This window comes from Anolis carolinensis, chromosome 1 (genome assembly GCF_035594765.1).
Source record: "Anolis carolinensis isolate JA03-04 chromosome 1, rAnoCar3.1.pri, whole genome shotgun sequence".
Classification (NCBI taxonomy): Eukaryota; Metazoa; Chordata; class Lepidosauria; order Squamata; family Dactyloidae; genus Anolis; species Anolis carolinensis.
Window position 1 is genome coordinate 45,930,115 of NC_085841.1, and position 20,072 is coordinate 45,950,186.

Sequence of the window (20,072 nt, forward strand, 5' to 3'; positions counted from 1 at the left end):
GTCTCCCCTATCAATTAGGGACGGAATAAGGAGATAAAGAGCTCCAAAGTAACAATTTCACCCACAGCAGCCCTCCAAAAAAGTTGTGTGTCTTCTTCCCTCTGCCCCAGGGGGGCGGAAAAACTGCGAGAGAGAGTGTGTGTGTCCATGTGTGCGTGCGTATATATATCTAGTCCTCAGACAGGACTCGTTACGTCTGTTGGCACCCAGTTCAAGGTAAGTCTCTGGGCGCTGGGCTGTGCCCGGGCGGTGGCAGCATTCCTCGCCAAGGCTGCTGGCCTCTCGGGGCGGGCACTGAGCTCCCAAAGAGCCCTGCGCGGCGTGGGGCCAACCTGTAGCGAGGCAGGGCCGTCCAGGGCGCGCGTGGAGGCAGCCCCGGCGAAACTCCGGGCTCCGGGCAGGGCTTTCCGACTGGCACGGGCGGAGCAGGGGCTCCTTGAGGTCCTCCAAGGCAGCCGCATGCGCCGCTCGGGGAAAGGCACCAAATTCAAAACCGTGGAAGGCGAAAGTCGGGGGGACAGCGAGGGAAGCGAGGAGGAGGAGGAGGAGGAGACGGCAGCGGCGGTGGGAGGAGGGCCAAAGTGAGAGGGAGAGCATCAGCATAAGAAAAAGAAGACGAAGGGCTGGGGGAAGAGGAGGAGGAAGGAGGAAGGGGTGGGAAGCAAGCCCAGGCGGCTCTCTCCCCAGCCGGCAGTCTCTCCAGTCCAGAGGGAGCCTCCACGCTGCCTCCCAGTCCTCGTCCATTGCCTCCCTCCTGAAGTTTCACCGAAGCCTGGGGAAATCTCAAGGACCCGACAATCCCATCCCAACCCCGGCGTGGTCTCTCTTTTGCCAGCAAGCCGCACCATGGTAGACCGGGGCCCGCTCCTCACGTCCGCGATCATCTTCTACCTGTCCATCGGGGCGGCGATCTTCGAGGTCTTGGAGGAGCCCTATTGGGAGCGAGCCTCGAGGAACTACAAGCAGAAGAAGACCCAGCTGCTCAAGGAATATCCCTGCCTGGGCCAGGAAGGGCTGGACAAGATCCTGCAGGTGAGCCTGGGCTGTTGTTGTTGTTGTTGTTGTTGTTGTTGAGGGGTATCTCCAGCCGGGATGAATGCGCTTGGCTCAAGGCTACAGACTCCTGGGAGCTGTGGTTTGACATGGACATCATCACACTAGAGCTTAGATCCACTTTAAATCAACTTCAAATCCACTTTAGGGAGGGGGCTTTAAACAGCTCAGCCAGACAGGTCTTGGGCCTCACCAAACTACAAACCCCGGTATTCTGCAAGAGGCAGAAACCGGATTTAAAGTGGATTCATGCTCTAGTGTGATGAGGCAGATAATCTTGAGCCTTCCTTTCCAAAGAGTGTTGGTGCACCACTGAACTATATCTCCCAGGATCCCATGGCATATGGGGTCAGACTGAATTAATTCTTCAGCAATCCTTTGTCCAGCCTTTGGTCCTCCAGGTGCTTTGGATTTCAGCTCTCAGAATTCCTGCCCAAGACTTCTGGGTGTTAGAGTCCCAAAACGCCTGGAGGACAAAAGATTGAACATCACTGTGTTGTCGAAGGCTTTCATGGCCAGAATCACTGGGTTGCTGTGAGTTTTCCAGGCTGTATGGCCATGTTTGAGAACAGGCATGGGCAAACTTTAGCCCTCCAGATGTTTTGGACTTCAACTCCCACTATTCCTTACAGCCGTTAGGAAGGTTCTCCCACCCTGAACCTTCCACAGATATATAAATCTCCCTTGCTTAGTTTTCCAATATACCTCACAACCTCTAAGGATGCCTGCCATAGATGTGGGCAAAACTTCAGGAGAGAAAGCTTCTGCCATGCAGCCCAGAAAATGCACAACAATCCAGCCAGTTGGCTGTTAGGAATTGTGGGAGTTGAATTGTGGGAGTTTGGAGGGCCAAAGTTTGCCCATGCCTATTCTAGAAGCATTCTTTCCTGACCTTACGCCTTCATCTATGGCAGGCATCCTCAGAGGTTGTGAGGTCTGTTGGAAACTAGGCAAGTGGGGTTTAGATATCTGTGGAAGGTCCAGGGTGGGAGAAAGAGCTCTTGTCTGTTTGCGGCAAGTGTGAATGTTGCAATTGGCCACCTTGATTAGCATTGAATAGCCTTTCAGCTTCAAGGTCTGGCTGCTTCCTGCTGGGGAATCCTTTGTTGGGAGATGTTAGCTAGCTAGCCCTGATTGATTCATGTCTGGAATTCTTCTGTTTTCTGAGTGGTGTTCTTTATTTCCTGTCCTGATTTTAGAGTTTTTAAAATACTGGTAGCCAGATTTTGTTCATTTTCATGGAAACCTCAGGAATGGTCATGGTCATACAGCAGAGAAAACTCACATCAAGGGGTCAGACGAAATAAATTCTTCAGCAGTCCTGACCAGCCTTTGGTCCTCCAGGTGCTTTGAATTTCAGCTCACAGAATTCCTGCCTAGGACTTCTGGGTGTTCGAGTCCCACACACCTAGAGGACTAAAGCTTGGACATCACTGTTCTACTGAGTAGATGCACCCCTTGTGTCTTATGAAGCTTGGCTGCGTATTGGGGAAGTTTTGCTGCTTATTTCCACTTACGAAAAACCCACTTATCATAGAATCTTAGAGTTGGAAGAGACCTCATGGGCCATCCAGTCCAACCCCCTACCAAGAAGCAGGAAAATCACATTCAAAGCATCCCCAACAGATGGCTATCCAGCCTCTGCTTAAAAGCCTCCAAAGAAGGAGCTTCCACCACAGTCCAGGGGAGAGAGTTCCACTGCTGAACAGCTCTTATAGTTCGGAAGTTCTTCCTAATGTTCAGGTGGAATCTCCTTTCCTGTAGTTTGAAGCCATTGCTCCGTGTCCTAGTCTCCTCCTTTGGTTTCCCCATATGTATAGCCTCAAAGGTCTAAAGTTGTCTATGAGAAGGGGTTTTTTTTTGGCGGGAAAGGTTGAAAACACAACATTTAAGCTTATCATCTGAAGCAGAGGAGGAAAGGCTGAGCTTCTTCTCCCTTTTGAATGAGAAGGCGGGGGATTGTGGAGCTCTGACGGTGCATTTCTCTCCCTGCACCGCCTCCCTCCCTCCACGGATTTCACAGAGCTAGCAATGCATGAACAGCTCAAGGCAGCCTGGACACTGAACAAGTTGTTCTGAATGGTAATGACAACCTTAAACGGTGTTTCTCGCTGCCTCACCCCTTCCTTTCACTGCTTGGACATTGGATAATGTTTAGGTTTCAAAAAACTTTACAGAAACTTGAGGGTGCATCTACACTGTAGAATTAATGCAGTTGGAAACTACTGGACTCATGGTAGCTGTGGTATAGCAAGATCTTTACAAATGTGTTGGTGTCTTGCCAAACTACAGTTCCCAGGATCCCATAGCATGCAGCCATAGCAGTTAAGGTGATATGCAACAGCCTCAATTCATCAATGTAGATCAGGTAGGGCAGATTTCCGCTCTCCAGGTGTTTTGGACTTCAACTCCCACAATTCTTGGCCTCAGGCCCTTTTCCCCCTCAGCCGCTTAAGAGGGGGGAAAGGAAGGGGCCTGAGGCCAAGAATTGTGGGAGTTGAAGTCCAAAACACCTGGAGAGCCGAAGTTTGCCCATACCTGGTGTAGATGCACCTTACCTCATGGGTTCTTTGCTCTCTTTGTGTCATAAACTCCCAAGTTGATTATCATTTTGCCCGGGGCTTTTATATGGATCGGCTTCTTATCGGATTGTTTTAGATCAGCAGCTGCTGCTTTGTTTCCCATGTTACCTTTCAAAGGCTGTGCAGATATAGAAGGAAAACTTTTAAAAAACTTTTTAAAACTAAGAGGCAGGTGTAGAGTGGTGTACAGATTATGAAAACAAGTGCAGCCAGGAGCAAGAAAGAGAGAGCGCTTTGCGGTTTGACTCGGAAACTAATGAAGCAAGTTTTTCCTCAGTACTTGAACAGTAAGTTCCAGTCTCTTAGCAAAGAGAAATGCAAGATGTTAATAAACAAGTCACCTTCTTAACAGTTTTACCCATCCTTTCGGTGGTGTTCTCAACACATGTGGCTTCTGGGATAATGCACCCACTACTTCCCCACAGCTTGGCTTCTTTTGTGGCTTTGTTTTTAAAATCTTAGCCTGAGTACCCTGATACATATAAATGGGAACAGAGAGATTCCAGTTTTAAGAGAGCTCAGCTTGCAGGAGCCCCATTGACTGAGCTGCATGAGAATCCGGAAACAAAGGATGATGCTGAATAGTTGCTGCCCTTGATCCTTTTCTTTGTCTGCCTGTCTCTTCTTATGTGCTTGCTGAGCTCCATTATGTGGAAAGTTTGCCTGGCACTTTTTTTGTAAAGCCTGGCTTGCACAAAGTGTGAAGTCAGAGAGTAGGGGGCCTCCCCAGGAAAACCTCCAGAAAATTTACAATTCAGGAGATCTCACTACACTTTTAGTTTGAGTACTTAGCACTGGAAATGCTACAAATTTGGAGTCAGGTCTTGTGGCACTTTCGAATAACTTAGGACTTTTGTGCATTGGAACTTACTGTGTCAGATACATGAAATGGTATTCTATAGATCTGTGGCATATCTGCTGCCATTCATTAATACTGGAGGAAAGTGAACAGGGGAGCCAAAATAGTAGTAGTAGTAGTAGTAGTAGTAGTAGTAATAATAATAAATCTTTATTTATATCCCGCTTTTCTCCCTCATGGGACCCAAAGTGGCTTACAACATATTAAAATCACATAAACAATAATCAGAGTACATCACAATAAAAATACGAGCATTATAGAATACACAGATTAAGAAAAACAACGACAGTATAAATTCAAGTTCATATGGTATCAAAAGGCTATGAACAAGTAATAATAATAATAATAAAGGTAAAGGTTTCCCCCTGACATTAAGTCTAGTTGTGTCCGACTCTGGGAGTTGCTGCTCATCTCCATTTCTAAGCTGAAGAGCCGGCATTGTCCGTAGACACTTCCAAGGTCATGTGGCCAGCATGATTGCATGGAGAGCCATTACCTTCCCGCCAGAGTGGTATCTATTGATCTACTCACATTTGCATGTTTTTGAACTGCTAAGTTGACAGAAGCGGGGCTAACAGCAGGAGCTCACTCAGCTCCTCAGATTTGAACCGCCAGCCTTTCAGTCAACAAGTTCAGCAGCCCAGCTGTGCCAATAATAATAATAATAATAATAATAATAATAATAATAAAGCTTTATTTGAATCCTGCCACCATCTCCCTGAAGGGACTCAGATTGGCTCCCAGAAAGCACTCAATAATGCAACAATATACAAATACAACAATATATAAAAATATACAAATTAACAATAAAATTAACCTAATTTACTAAAGACAGCAATAAAACCCCTATTAATTTAAAAGTCTGTGAAAATAGCGACTGTATACAATATCAAAAAGTATAGAAAATCTATGAAAATCTCATCATTTTTGCAAGCTTTAGCCATCATAAAGTAATATATGTATATTTAAAGTTCTATTTTGAAGCTGGATGTATTTAGCAAATCATATCTGGGTTAGATGATATTGTAGCTCTGAATTTTCATGTTTTGACACTCCTGATTTTTTTCAAGGTTCTGTAACATGATCCATGCACACAAACACTGTCTAACACAATTTAGTGCATGTTGTGGATGTTAAAGGTGCCAATGATTCTTTGAACACTGGGGCATCAAGGAATACTATCCTGTTTTCTTGTTTTCTATGGACTTGTATTTTTTTGTCCTACGCCCACCACATGGGAGGATGCTTAACAATCTTCCAGATTAAAATTACTACACAATTTATTGAAAACAACTAAACACACAGGTGTTTTTGTCCAAATGAAGGATGTGGGTCAAATTAAACATTTGAAATTTAACCATCAGATAGAGCTACATCCTCAGAATGGAGTGGAGCATTGAAAACTTTGAGCACTGGCATTTTTCTTCTGTTTTCACTCTAGTTTCAGAGGCAATCTGAAGTGCACAATGGACCACCAATGATATCTGAAGTACAGTTTCAGGATAACTGGTTTTGGGTTCAGTTACTCTTTTGCTGTTGGTGTGTCTTTCACAAATCTATTGTCAGTTATTCAACAAATTGTCTATATTTTGTTACCTAAGGAAGACATCATCTTTCTTGTCACCAAGTCTTGCAATATTACAAGGCTGTGATTATTAGTCTTCCATGTATATGATGCTGCAAGAATGCCTTTTCACTTATGTCACTCTTCTGTCCGTGTTCTCTCCTCAGAGTTCATAGTTTCCTGCAGTGGCTAGAGTTTCATGTTTTCTTTCCAAAAAGGTCTTATTCAACAAAACTGAGAAATGTAACTGGTGCAAGCATATCTATCTTCTCATCTCCACAACCTGAATACCTTCATTAACTTCTGTATTCACCTTGAATATATCTTGCCATTCATTTGCAGATCTCTACTGTATTTGCATGTGCTCTTATCTCTTTTTCTTCACTCCCCCTATTTCAGTGTAAGCAACTCCGGTTGCTCCTGACACGGAAAAAAAAGTGTAAGCCTGTGTCAGGATTTTGTCTTGACCTGCTTCTCCTTCTGTTATTTTTTTTAAACAAATGTTGCAAGTCATTAAACATACATAGCGTACAAAATCACACTTATTTACCCTGGAGCAATCTCCCTTGTAGAAAAGGAGACTCAAATTCAAAGCAACATGCAGAGAATTTTGCTGTGCACAACATTAGAAATCCCTTTGGTCCCATATGCAGGCTTACAATAAAAAAACAATATGACCCTATTATCTTCTTACTGACAAATTCATCAATTTGTTGACATCTTAAGACCTTACCCTGTCTCTTTTGCTAGTATGCTGCTGTTTCAGGCAAACATTAGAGAGTTAGTATACAACAAAGACAAATATGCTTTACTGCTGACCCTGTTCCATATTTGTGTCTCTCTCCACTTTTGTCCCTGCCCGCTCAGGCCCCTTCTACACTGCCAGATAATCCAGGTTATCAAAGCAGAAATTCCATATTATCTAATTTGAATGGGATTATCTTAGTCTATACTGCCATATAATCCAGTTCAAAGAAGATAATGTGGCTTTTATACAGCTGTGTAGAAGGGGCCTAAGTCATGAATCATCTGGAGGTACATCTACATTGTAGAATTAATTGAGTTTGCCACCTCTTTAACTGCCATGGCTGAATACTATGAAAGCATGGGAGCTGTAGTTTGGTGAGGCACCACCGGTCTTTGACAGAGTAGGTTAAAAGACTTTTAAAACTATGCTGCTTTGAGTCCCAACCATGGAAGAAAAGCGGGCTAGAAATGAATAAACAACAACAACAACAACAACAATAACTACAACTTCTGTAATTTGATAGCACTGAGCCTCGTCAGTTAAAAAGGTGTCAAAGTACATTAATTCTACAATGTAGATGTTCCCTAGGACACATTAGGAGACTGAGAGCCAATCTAGGTGATTGAAGGCCTCGCAAATGTACCCTGCATCTATTTTCTAGCACAGAATTTTGTCTGTAACATAGCTTTCTAGTACCCAAACCTTGGTAAATGCAGGAGTGATTTTGTGGTGGAGGGTGTCATCTTTTTTTCTAGTTGACCTCTCCATTATTTGGGTAGCAATGTGGATTGTACAGACCTGGTTCTACTGTTAAGCAAAATGTGGCAGCCATTTGAGGTGGCAGATGCTGAGAGTGCAGAGGTGTTGGAGGACAGACAGATGTGTGTCAAAGAGTGTGATAGAGATCCTGCAAAGTACCCTACTGCCTTCAAACCCAGTAGAGAACAGTGTTGAAGTGAGAAACAGTTGGCAGTCTAGTTGGCATGGTATGGTTCATTCGTTACCTCAGGTATCAAAATGTCTTGTATTATGCTTGTGCCAGAGTGGGAGTGCACATTGGTCTAATGGAAATATAATGGGAATGCTGATTTAGTTATGAAATGCAACAGTGACCTTGGCTCATTTGCTTGTTCAGCCATCCTCCCCCTTATTACACTTGGAAGAAAAATATTTGAACCAATCACATTTCCTTGTTGCATCTCGATGTTTCTGTTGCTGAGAGCTCACCAGGACCTGAAGTCAGTTTATTTAGCGGTTAGTTCTCGTAACTAATAGTCCCTGGAGACATCGTCTTACAAAAGTGTGGCCTTTTCAACATCTAAGACAAATGTTTTTGTTTTTCTCATGGATATGAGAGGGAAAAAGGGTTATGTTGAGTACGCAATGGACTTCTATTGTGACTTGATCACTTTGTGTGAAGTCATTGCTTATCATTAAATGACAACTTTATAAGGCTATTAGGGCTGCAGATAGTGAAGAATTTGTAAAGAAACTACACAACTTTGTCCCAATGTCATTTCTAAGAGTAAATATATGTTTAACATGTGTACTGAGGGGAATCTAGGGTGCAAATGAAACAGAATTACATTGGTGGATTTTGAAGTTCTGATGTAACAGTTTCAAACTGAATGTCCGCTCAGAAACCCTTGTTTGTCCACTTCATTGAGGATGTGTTGTAATTCGTATGGCTGATGTGATTCTGATGTACATTGTGTGTAATACAGTACTGATAAGGCCATTGTGTACCATCTGTACAGCTAATGAACCAGCTGTGTTTCATCTGCATATAGCTTATATATGAAAATGCCCGGTGGCACAGCAGGTTGGACCGTTGAGCTGCTGAACTTGCTGACCAAAAGGTTGGTGGTTCGAATCTGGGGAGTGGGGTGAGCTCCCGTTGTTACCCCCAGCTTCCTCCAACCTAGCAGTTCGAAAACATGCAAATGTGAGTAGATCAATAGTTACCACTCTGGCAGTAAGGTAACACCGCTCCATGCATCATGCCAGCCACATGACCTTGAAGGTGTCTATGGACAACCCCGGCTCTTCAGCTTAGAAATGGAGATGAGTACCAACCCACAGAGTCGGACATGACTAGACTTAATGTCAGGGGAAAACCTTTACCTTTACTATAAAAAAGTTTTAAAAGGTGGTGTGCAGCTAAAGCGGAAGAAAAAATTATAACGGCTATTCATCTTTGTAAAGAGCCAGTTTCAGTCTGTTTTTGATTCCAATGCACAAATGTGTACATCATTGTTAAAACACACAAATATCCTGGGCATAAATGTCATTTGTCACGTTCAGCAATAAATGATTCATACAGCAAAGCCCATAAGGGATTGGTTTCCTTGACATATTACATGAAAAATGTATTGAAAAAGTGCTAATGCTAAATTTTCCCTTCACTTATTTAAAAGCAAGTAAAAGGAGTGGGAGTGGAACAAATGATTTCCTAAGTTTCCCTTTACTGCAGTCACAAGGTTAGATGCACCTTTTTACTATTAAAATGTTACAGACTTTGTTGCATATATACCAGTCATAAAATATCTCCGTTTATAGCTTCTCACATTTCCTGCAACATAAGTCTGCAGACTCAAAGGACACTTTATTATTTTACTTATTTTTTTTTTAGAAAGAGGAACAGGGATGGGGAAACTATTGACTTCCAGAAGTTGCCGAATTCAAATTCCCATCATCTTGAATTTTTTTCTTGAATTAATCTTGAATAAAGGCCAGGCAAATGAAAATAATAATAATACACTTTATTTCTATTCAGCTCTATCTCCCCGGAGAGACTCAGAGCGGATTACAGAACACATATGAGGCAGGCAAGCATTCAATGCCTTTTACACAATGACACACAATATACACACAGAAATAAAGATAAAGGTCTTCCCCCTTTTCTTATTTTTTTCATCTCTGGCATCTGGAGGTGATGATCAACTTCCGGCCATGGGGAGGTGCTCTTGTTCTATTTTCCCATGCCTAGGATCCTGTTATCTGTAGATTCTTCAGTTTGTTGCATATCTGCACGGAGCGCCCTTTTAACTTCCCACTGAGACAGTACCTATTTATCTACTCGCATTGCATGCTTTCAAACTGCTAGGTTGGCAGAAGCTGGGGCTGACAGTCAGAAGCTCACCCTGACCCACGGCTTTGAACTGCCAACCCTCCTGTCAACAGATTTTCCTGCAGCTAGCGGCTTAATCCTCTGTGCTACTTCTTTGGAGTTTTCAGATACTATTGTTAAACGTGGCTTCATTTTTAATATATTTGATTTATATCCCAGTTTTTATATGGGACTCTTATATTCAGCTGGCTTTTGCAACAGATGCCTTGGACTAAAATTTGCCATCATGGCCAGGGTCAATGGAGTTGATAGTAATGCTTTAGGAAACATATTTTGACGTTGCAAATCCACCTCTACCTTTGGCATTTTGTGGCCTTTTGGCATACACCTTTCCTGCACATCTTCCAACTGCACATCCTGTATCTGATGTAGAGATTCTTGTTCTCCAAAAAAAAAAAAAAAAAACAGGCCACAATTAATCTATTATTTTGTAAAATGCTAGGTTGTTTTCAGGGGAAAGAGCTATCTGTTAGGGTGATAATAGACACTGTGACTGTTATGGAGTTTTGTAGTTTCCCCTGTTATGTAACTGTCAAATCTGACATCTCCTGATTGTGTGGGATTGTAGATCCTAGCTGATTGGAAGTGATCGGGGTCATAGTCCATCTGATTCTAGCCAACTCTGTATCTTTGACTTCCTTATCTATTGTCAGATGTAGCTGAAACTGAAATAAAAGGCATTTCCAAGACGCATGATTGTTTGTAATAACTATACATTATAAATGCAAAGTAGGCTAATTGGGTGTGTTAAATTGTATGAGTTTTGAAGTCTGATACCTCAGGATAGTGATCTCATTTTGGATAAATGCCATAGTTCCACTTGGATTTTGTTCAAAGATAGCACAGGAAGGAATGACTACATGAAGACAGATTCTGTTGTATTGCTCTTGTTTAGTCAAGACTCTTTGTATGTGTCAAAGGGGTCCAAAAACTAAGAAAAAAGTAACCAGCAATGTGGTTTCAGACTTTGCCAAACTGATAAGCTGAGGCACTTGTGGATTTTTCACTTCCTTGAAAACAGGGATCTACTACACTAAAGAGAGGGATTAGCAGAGAACAATAGCTCTCTTTTCCTTGCTTAATTGCTGGCCCTGCCATTAATAGCTAATGGGAAGAGACTGAAGTTTCTTTTAAATTGTGAGTAAGGTATGTTTGTGCCCCACTATGAATATCATTGTAATCAGCTGAATCCGAACACCTTCATGTATATTTTTCTTGTAGTATCAGGAAACATTGGGATTTCAGGTTTTAAACAAAATCTTGGTCCTTAAGACTAATACACTTTAGCCTATTTATGTTAAAGGTGAACTCTGCGTCATGGGGAACAACATGCGTTGAAGCGATGTTGGCTTCTTGCATAATTTCCCATTGTCTCTGTGTTGCACATCTATGTCGTTTCTCTTCCTTCTTTTTCATAGTTGAAGTCCTTTCATGTAGCGCTTGATTTTTCATCTAGAATTCTGTCACCGAATATAGCACTATGTCAATCAAATGCTAAAAATATACCTGTATTGTAGCTTTGAATGTAAAAGCACTGCACTGCTGCTGATCAGATGCCCTAGGGCAGTGGTTCTCAACCTTCTTAATACAGTTTCTCGTGGTATGGTTGTGGTGACCCCCAACCATAACATTATTTTCATTGCTACTTCATAACTGTCATTTTGCTACTGTTATGAATCTAATATCTGATATGCAGGATGTATTTTCATTCACTGGACCAAATTTGGCACAAATACCTGATTTCAATACTGGTGGGATTGAGGGGGTTGATTTTATAATTTGGAAGTTGTAGTTGCTGGGATTTATAGTTCCCCTACAATCAAAGAGCGTTGTGAACTCCACCAATTATGGAATTGAACCAAACTTGGCATACAGAACTCTGATGACCAACAGAAAATACTGGAAGGCTTTGGTGGGCACTGACTTTTAAGTTTTGGAGTTGTAATTCACCTACATCCAGAGAGCACTGTGGACTCAAACAATGATGTATGTGGACCGAACTTAGCACCAATACTCAATATGTGAACACTTGCTGAGCTTGGGGAAAATAGACCTTGACATTTGGGAGTTGTAGTTGCTGGGATTTATAGTTCACCTACAATCACCCTTTGAAACCCACCAGCGATAGAATTGGGCCAAATTTCCCACACAAAACCGCCATGACCAACAGAAAATACGGGAGGTATTTGGGTTCCCAAGACCATCAGAAATATGTGTTTTCTGATGGTCTTTGGCAACCCCTCTGAAACCCCCTTTCAGGGGTCCTCACCCCCAGGTTAAGAAACGCTGCCCTAGGGCTTTCTGTAAGGAATCCTCCATTCCTCCCAGTCTGATCTCTAGCACAAACTTATAGAATGGAGCACATACATCTCTCACCAGCACCAGTAGTTTGTCTGTGAATCTTAAAAGAATAATTTAGAAACATATTGTAAAGCTTGAGTAAGCTATTGTTATCTTGTAAGCATTAGCAGGAATGAAGAGTCGAAGAATAGGCATGACTTCTCGATACAAACAACACGATTGAAAGAAGGAGAATTCATAAAATGAAGGAAGAACATTTCATAGTGCCAGTTAGATTGTGGTGACTGTTGCTTCTTCAAGTGTTGTGGTTGATGCATGTTAATCTTTACGTTTCAGATAGATTCTTAATATAGTTATAGTTTAATATAATAGTTATATAGTTATAGTTTAATATAATATAGTTTGGATATTACCAATGGCATATTTCTAGTTTTGTAACACTTCAGGCTTTTATAGGAATCCATGTCAATTGATTCAAGCACCTTTCTAGTTCGTTTATATGAACTGTTAAAACAACTGAAACCGATTACTTTAAGTAGCTCACAGTAGCATTGCATTGTTATGGGAAGAATAAAATGATTTCCTTAATTGCTGTGATTAAAATAATTTTGAAATACTGAATACAAGCTATGAACTACTAGTCTCCAAGCCTAAGATGCTTTTCCTCCATGCTGATTGCATTCATCTCTGGAAAAGCAAGAGGTAAGAGCTGTTCAACGGTGGATAGATTGCATCAGAGGGGCAGCAGATTGGATGTTCTTCTTTGAAAGTTTTTGAATAGAGATTGAATGGCCATGTGTCAGGAGTGCTTGTATTCCTGCATGGCATGGGGTTGGATTAGATGGCTCATGTGATTCTTTCCACCTCTGTGAGTCTATGAAGATCCATACTTTACAGAAAGGCATGAGGTCTGAAACAGCTCGGTGTGAAACTGAAAAATGGATTATTCAGTGTTTGCTTGGAAACTAGTCAGTTTTCACTCCTGTGTGTCTTCTCTTTGGAGGTTGAGCATTTCATCTTGATTGCATTAAATCACATGTGCTCTGGCCTTTAGAAAGTGAACAAAGGGATGATAGCAAGATAAATCCTACTCTGTATGTATAGACAAGATAATGAACAACTGTCCTTGAATTAAGGATTAGAGAATTTCTCACAAAGAAAGTGATGGGTAATAGTGGTGTGACTTTGTTGTCTGGAGAAACTGCATCCATCCTATTCATGCATGAAGGAACCTGTGCAATTATATTTTGTTTATGTATACATAGGACAAAGTCACTCCTTATCCACACTGTCAATATGTTCAGATGTTGGCACATAACAAAAATTCTTGTACATGAGGCTGAATTATTTAAAATTTGCAGTGTAGTGACCTTACATTCCTTTAGTGCAGTGGTTCTCAACAGGTGGGTTCCCAGATATTTTTGGTCTTCAATTCCCAGAAATCCTAACAGCTAGTAAACTGGTTAGGATTTCTGGAAGTTGTAGGCCAAAAACATCTGGGGACCCCAGGTTGAGAACTACTTCTTTAGTAGTCTTCTAAATTCGTGTTTATGAAATAATAAATCAGCTTTACACACAAAACTGCTTAATGATTTGCCATTGAGTTTTTCAATTAACAGGAAGTAATTATAATTGGTAGTCTTTTAAGGTATTGCCTCCAAAAGTGGCAGACCAAACACTACTTTCCCATCTAGAGAAGCCGTCGGATAAATTACCACAAAATAGTGGCAGGCTGGCTCTAGAGTCTATCCATTGTACAGTATGGTAGGTTCATTAGGAACTGAGCAGACTCTGTTTCAGACAGTGAATTAAGGACAATGACTATGATGACCTTTCAAGATGGACACAGCGGTGCCTGTCCCAGTTGAATAAGGGAGGAGAAGGGGGGGGGGGGGAAGCAGCTGCAGCAGAACTACAGTGTAGTCTTAAGTGCGAACAACAAGTTTGTGGTTTCTTACAAAGAACAGGATGCTATCTTTGCCAGAGCAATCTCTCGCCCCACCCTAGACTTGCTTCTGAGTTCTTCTTTTCTTTAGAACATAAGATCTGTCTCCAGGAAATGTATGCTGAATGCAGTGTAAATATCTCACATTCTCCTTGTAAAACTGATGCATAACACATCTGGATTGTTCCTAAAACATGAAAAGTTGTATTAAAGATCTGGTTTGGGATAAAGCTCTGAGTAATTCACTATTTTTTATCTCTGCACAATGTAGTACCTTTCATGATTAGTCTGCATAAAATTTGAAGGGTTATGTATCGCTTTTTTCCCCTTAAGACCTCTGGAGAGATTTCTAGAGATAATTCGGTCTTTAAACGATGTCATGCGGAAGAACAGCATTTAGTCACAGGACATCTTTTTCTCAAGTTGAGATGTAATAGCTACAATCAAATACATGTCATGGTAGTTTAGGGAGCATCCCAGGTTCCATTTTATAGACATCTTAAGAATGCATATCCAGACCTCCTCCAGGATGGACAGCTGTTCCCTTGGACAGTAGTCCCAACAGCTGCTTTCCCTTTTCTGACCAGCGAGCACTGATGGGATCACATTTCAAGCTTTTCTGATGCAACAACACTTGCAGCTGCACTTGTTTCAAAATAAGGGTGTTTCGTTTTGAGTAGTTCCTGAAAATGCAAACTTGGCTAAAAGAGGGAAGGTCATGATAACTGTTTTCATGTGGTATTAGGGACAAATAAAACGTTCTTTTTCTAAGTAATTTAGAAAAAATAACCCTAGTAAAATGAGTATGTTTCTAAAAATGAACCCTTCTGTTTTCTGAGAAAAAGAACAATTAATTGTGCTAGGTCCTCTCATGTTTTTGCAATTTGCATGGAAACTATATGAATTTCAATCATAAAACAGCCACCATTTGTATGAAGCCCAAAGTTCTGGGTTGGCAGAACAGTAGGGCTGCTTGTTATCATATCCCATCATTACCAGTGAATATTGTTTGCCTTTGTGATTGCATTAGGATGGGATATAACATTGTCCTTGTTCCTATATAAACAGAGGAAACTGGAAAAGTTACTCTGGACACTAGATAACAGAATGAGTCCAAGACCTTTCTACAGCTCCACAAGCAAATTAGATAAATTCATGAATGATCTGGCAATATGCTGCCTCTGTGTTTAGAACAGTGGTTCAACCTGTGGGCCCCCAGATGTTTTGGCCTTCAACTCCCAGAAATCCTAACAGCTGGTAAATTGGCTGGGATTTCTGGGAATTATAGGCTAAAACACTGGGGATCCACAGGTTGAGAACCACTGGTACAGAGGCATCTCTATGGCATAACTGCAGGGGGCACTTATATCCTTCTTACTGTATACATTTGATAGGCCACTGTGGAAAATAGGCTGCTGAGCTGGTGTATTGTCACCTCCCCGCCACCCTCGGATAGTAGCCACTTATAAATTATTTAACTATTTTTTGTTTTCTTAATATTCAGCTATGATCCTACTTTTGCAGTGTCACTTTACATTTCTCTGTGACTTTCCAAGGCTTCACTATTTTCTGCTAGTAATGTAGTATCATTTGCACATCTTAAATTATTGAAGTTACTCCTGCAGGGGCACTAAACCCACTCTTGATTTTATTGCTACTCCCCTGCTCCAAGCTTTATGGGAGCTTTGCCAGTGCTTGAACTTATTACTTTTAAAAGGAGTAGCAATAAATTCATCAGTGACTTTACACCGCATGCTATAGATGTGGATCCACCAGGCTGGCCCAACTGTCACAATCTGTTTCTTGAGTTCAGTTTTTTGTGTCATGAAAGTTCTATGGTGTTCACCTAAGCTATGCTTTTGGAAAATGTAGGCAGTTGGGTTGGATAACTATTTGCTGTGGGTGCTTTTGTTGGAGATCTGGCTGAACAGAGGTTTGGACTCCGCGGTCCATGAAGCTCCTTTTATGGCTGGAACATATGCCTCTGGTTTTTTTTTCATGGCATTCTACTGTATAGCATTAAGTTGAAAGCATGGGGAAAGAATACCGTATTCTCCTTTGTTCACCAGAGGACTGTCTTTTACTATAGATACCATTTCTGTGAAACTTTCAGCCTAAAATACACACACCATCAAGTGTGTTGATTCCTTGTAGAATAAGGCATGTCCCTCACTGCCACCATTGCCAGACATTCCAAAAGGGTTTTCTGAATAGTGCTGCAAATGGATTCGTCTGGTTCTGCTGCTTTTTATGAAGTTCATTTCAAGAAAAAAATTCAGAAGGTTTAGAATGAAGAAAAAGTTAAAAGCAAATATGAGGCAACAGACTTAAATTGTTTGTTTAAGAGTTCGTGTGCATGAACGCATGAACTAATTTAAACCCAACAGAATAGAGCCAAGGTTACAGTTTTTAATTTTCTCTTCACTGCTTTTGGTATTTGGACATACAAGCACACACTGCAAAGACGAGGGTGATTTTCAGGTAAACCAATTTTTCATGCACTTTCTTAATCGTCTCTGTTGACTGAAACTGGCTACGAAGCCGTTACTTAATGAGTCCTCTAAAATAGAGCAATCTAAATTGCTATTACATTAAACAGCAACTGGTTATTGGTTTAGTAATATACAGCTTTTGATCGTTGTTTAACCATTTCTCCTTTATTGATTGCATTAGATGTTTGTTCTCTTGGCTGTTGTTTGATCTACATATAGGATAACTGATGTATGTTCACTATCGAAAGATGGGCCTGTTTGCTTGAAAATAAAAAGTCCTCTTGATTTTTTTTTTTGTGGCTATTGTGGAGCATAAAAACAGCTGTTCAGATGAGGGTATCATTCCTTTTTCTTTTTCAGTATTTAGAGTACATATTCATGTTTTTTATGAATTAGCAAAACAATGTTTATTTGGATGTATTGTAATTCTTTCATAGTCAGTCTTCAAGATAGGGGAACATATGATTGTAGTCTCACGTTAAAGTCCTAATGGTGATATATTTTAAGCAAATGTGTGATTTATAGCAGAAGGGCAATAAAGTGAGCAACAGGCAAATCTGTATGTAAGAAGTGTCCCATAAAAGAATCCCACTCTTGGAGAAAGTAATTTGTTGTTAATCATCATCCACTGTCGACAGCTGTGGATGATAAGTGCCCAATTCATTGTGTGGTCAGATGTCTTTCTCATTGCACATCTAAGTTGTCCTTGAGTGAGCACCTTTCTCTAAATCATCTAGTACACGCACCATGTATAAATTAAAATATAACCAGGACACTTCCTTGGTCCCCCCCACACACAATTAATTTAATGTATGTTAAATAGCCAATGTATAATGTGCTCATCACAAATGTACCCTCTGAATTTTGTGAAAATTCACATTCTTTAATTAGTTTCCAATTTCCTTATTTTGGTGATCAAATTAACTTTTGCTTATAGAATATACAAATAGACTTGGTAATGCTTGATAGCATTTAAGCAACCAACATGTCTTCCTGCACACAGCCTTTTGGAACCTTCGTTTCTTCAGCTTGAAGTAATTGCAATGTTTTTAAGTTGAATGGAAAAGGTCAGAAACAAGGAAGATTTGTCCTTTGAGATAGCATCTTCTTGCATGAGAGAGAGTTGTCCTATCACATTGATGGTTTTTATTTCCCAGGATATTTTTTCCATTTTCTCTGAAATGTTGAGTCCTTCTTCTCCATGCCAATTGAAAAGAACACCAAGACTAGAAAAGTATATCCTCTTGTTTTGAAGAATCTTGTGCTCGGGGAGGTTAATCATGTTGATTATTTGCTCCTCTGAGTTTTTTCATACATTGATGATAAACCCCACAGAATTTTTCAAATATTCATTTGTCATCAGACTAAAAACTAAATTCTAATCTTTTAGAACAACAAAGATATTGGCAATTGCACTTGAAGATACTTTAAAGATTAATTTGTAATTAAACATAAGTGAATACTTAATAAGAAAACATTGGTGACTTTGACCATTGGTGACTTTGACTTCTCCCAGACAGAAACTTCTAAGTAACCTACAGAAGTTTGCTTTACTCCCAATATTTGTTTACCATGTTTTCCAAATGTGAGCTCTTTCTCTGATCTGTTTATCACCTAAGAAATCAGAAAAAGAGTCCTTGCTTTTCTTTTTTCTTTGATTTAAAGAGAGAGAAAAAAACAGAGGTGAAAGCACCCATGTCTGAGGGACATAATGAATGAGGCAATGAAAGCAGTGCCATTGCACCTCGGTGGGACAACAGTTTGCACTAAACTGTTTCTGCAATTCCCTGAGTCGTTCTGTGTATAAATGTAATTTTTTTTTTAGAGTTTTCAGCCCAAATTTTTTTTCCTAAAGCTGTGTCTGTTCTGAATTACTATATAGACAGTCATGACTGGGATATATTTTTGGCACTACAAATAGATAAAGCATGAAACCTGGGGCTAGAACAGAAATGAAACTACCCCAGTCTGTCACTCTGTTTTGTAACTTGGGTGGGGCAGAAAGTTGCTTATGTTCTGCTTTTATGCTCCATTCATATTGTAATGTACTTTCATATGTTGCAATTTTGGCAGAAAATAGCAGAGATTTTCTAGTGTAGACTCACTGGATATAATCAGACACTTCATTGGCGGATTCACATTTCTTATGATTCTTCTCAGGATTTTTATTGATAACAAAATGTTTGACTGAAGAGGTCAAAACTGATCAGTTCTGCCAAGCAAAATTGAGATTGTAGACAGCAGATACATGTATTTCCCTCTCTGGCTGAAGAAGTAGTATAAATACTGTGCAAATCTACCAAACTTCTCCATGCCCATAGAATTGAACTTTGAGACTCTTCAAACAATCAATGACACCTATGGTGAAGAGTAGATCACTCTATCGGATGCTAAATAAAAGAACAGAATATGCCCTTGGATTTTGCATAAGTGTAGGGGATGTAACTCACACATAGACACACAATAACATGATGCAATACTCAAGGTGAAATCATAGAGTTGGAAGATACTGCATGGGGCTGAAAAAGCACCCTGACAGATGGCCATCCAGCCTCTGTTTAAAAGCCTCCAAGGATCTTCTATAGCACTCCAAGGCAAAGCCTTCCACTGTTGAAGAGCTCTCACTGCCGCAAAGTTCTTTCTATTGTTCAGGTAGAATCTCCTTTCCTGTAATTTGAACCCAGTTCAAACAGAATCTTTAAATGTTCCATTTAGTATGAGAAATGTTTCAAATATTTCCAAAGCCATTTCAATAAGACTTTGGATGGCTGTTCTACTACTCTATATAGATTAAGGATGGCTTCCAGAGGTTTTAAAAATAAGATTAACCAGTTCTGCCCAAAGATTTCAGATTTTAAATCTGCGACCTACTGCATTCCAAATATATGCTGTACCATGTAGTCTTTTACTAGAAATGATCCTTTCTCAGTGTGTCTAGATAAAGATTTGGTCAGAAGTGTTGCTTTTAAAAGGGAAAAAAATCATCTGAGCTGAGCATACATTGAGCTTGTCTTCTCTGTGGGCTCAGGATTCATGAATTCAACTCACCACGGATTCAGTCATCACAATACTGTACATATGAATTCACACTGGGGAGTAAGCTAGCTGCCCATTTTGGCCTTCAAGGGGTTCCTTTGCAAGGCAGAAACAGGTTCCTGGAGGAGATTGCCACTACCTTCACTGCTCCTCTACACAATTGTAAACAGAGACTTACTATATAGGGAATCTTATATAGTAAGACCCCATTGAAATGGCATAGAGCAGTGGTTCTCAACCTTTGGGGCCCCATGTAGCTATGGAGGGCCAACTATACAGCTTATGCTTCCAAATCTATTATGTTTGTCCAGCCAGCACTCACCATTCTCCTAATGCTGATGGTGTCCAAAACTTGCAGCTAG

The 20,072-nt window shown here is 40.7% G+C and overlaps 1 protein-coding gene across 1 annotated transcript in view; it reads left to right on the forward strand.

Annotated features, from left to right (window-relative positions):
• The first annotated feature begins 259 nt into the window (after positions 1–259).
• The window catches only part of kcnk5 (potassium two pore domain channel subfamily K member 5), a 37,037-nt gene continuing 17,224 nt past the window's right edge, over positions 260–20,072 (forward strand). The window contains exon 1 of the mRNA XM_008125900.3: positions 260–1,032. Coding sequence (XP_008124107.2) covers positions 847–1,032 — 186 coding nt within the window. The 5' untranslated portion in view covers positions 260–846. The remainder of the gene's footprint in view (positions 1,033–20,072) is intronic.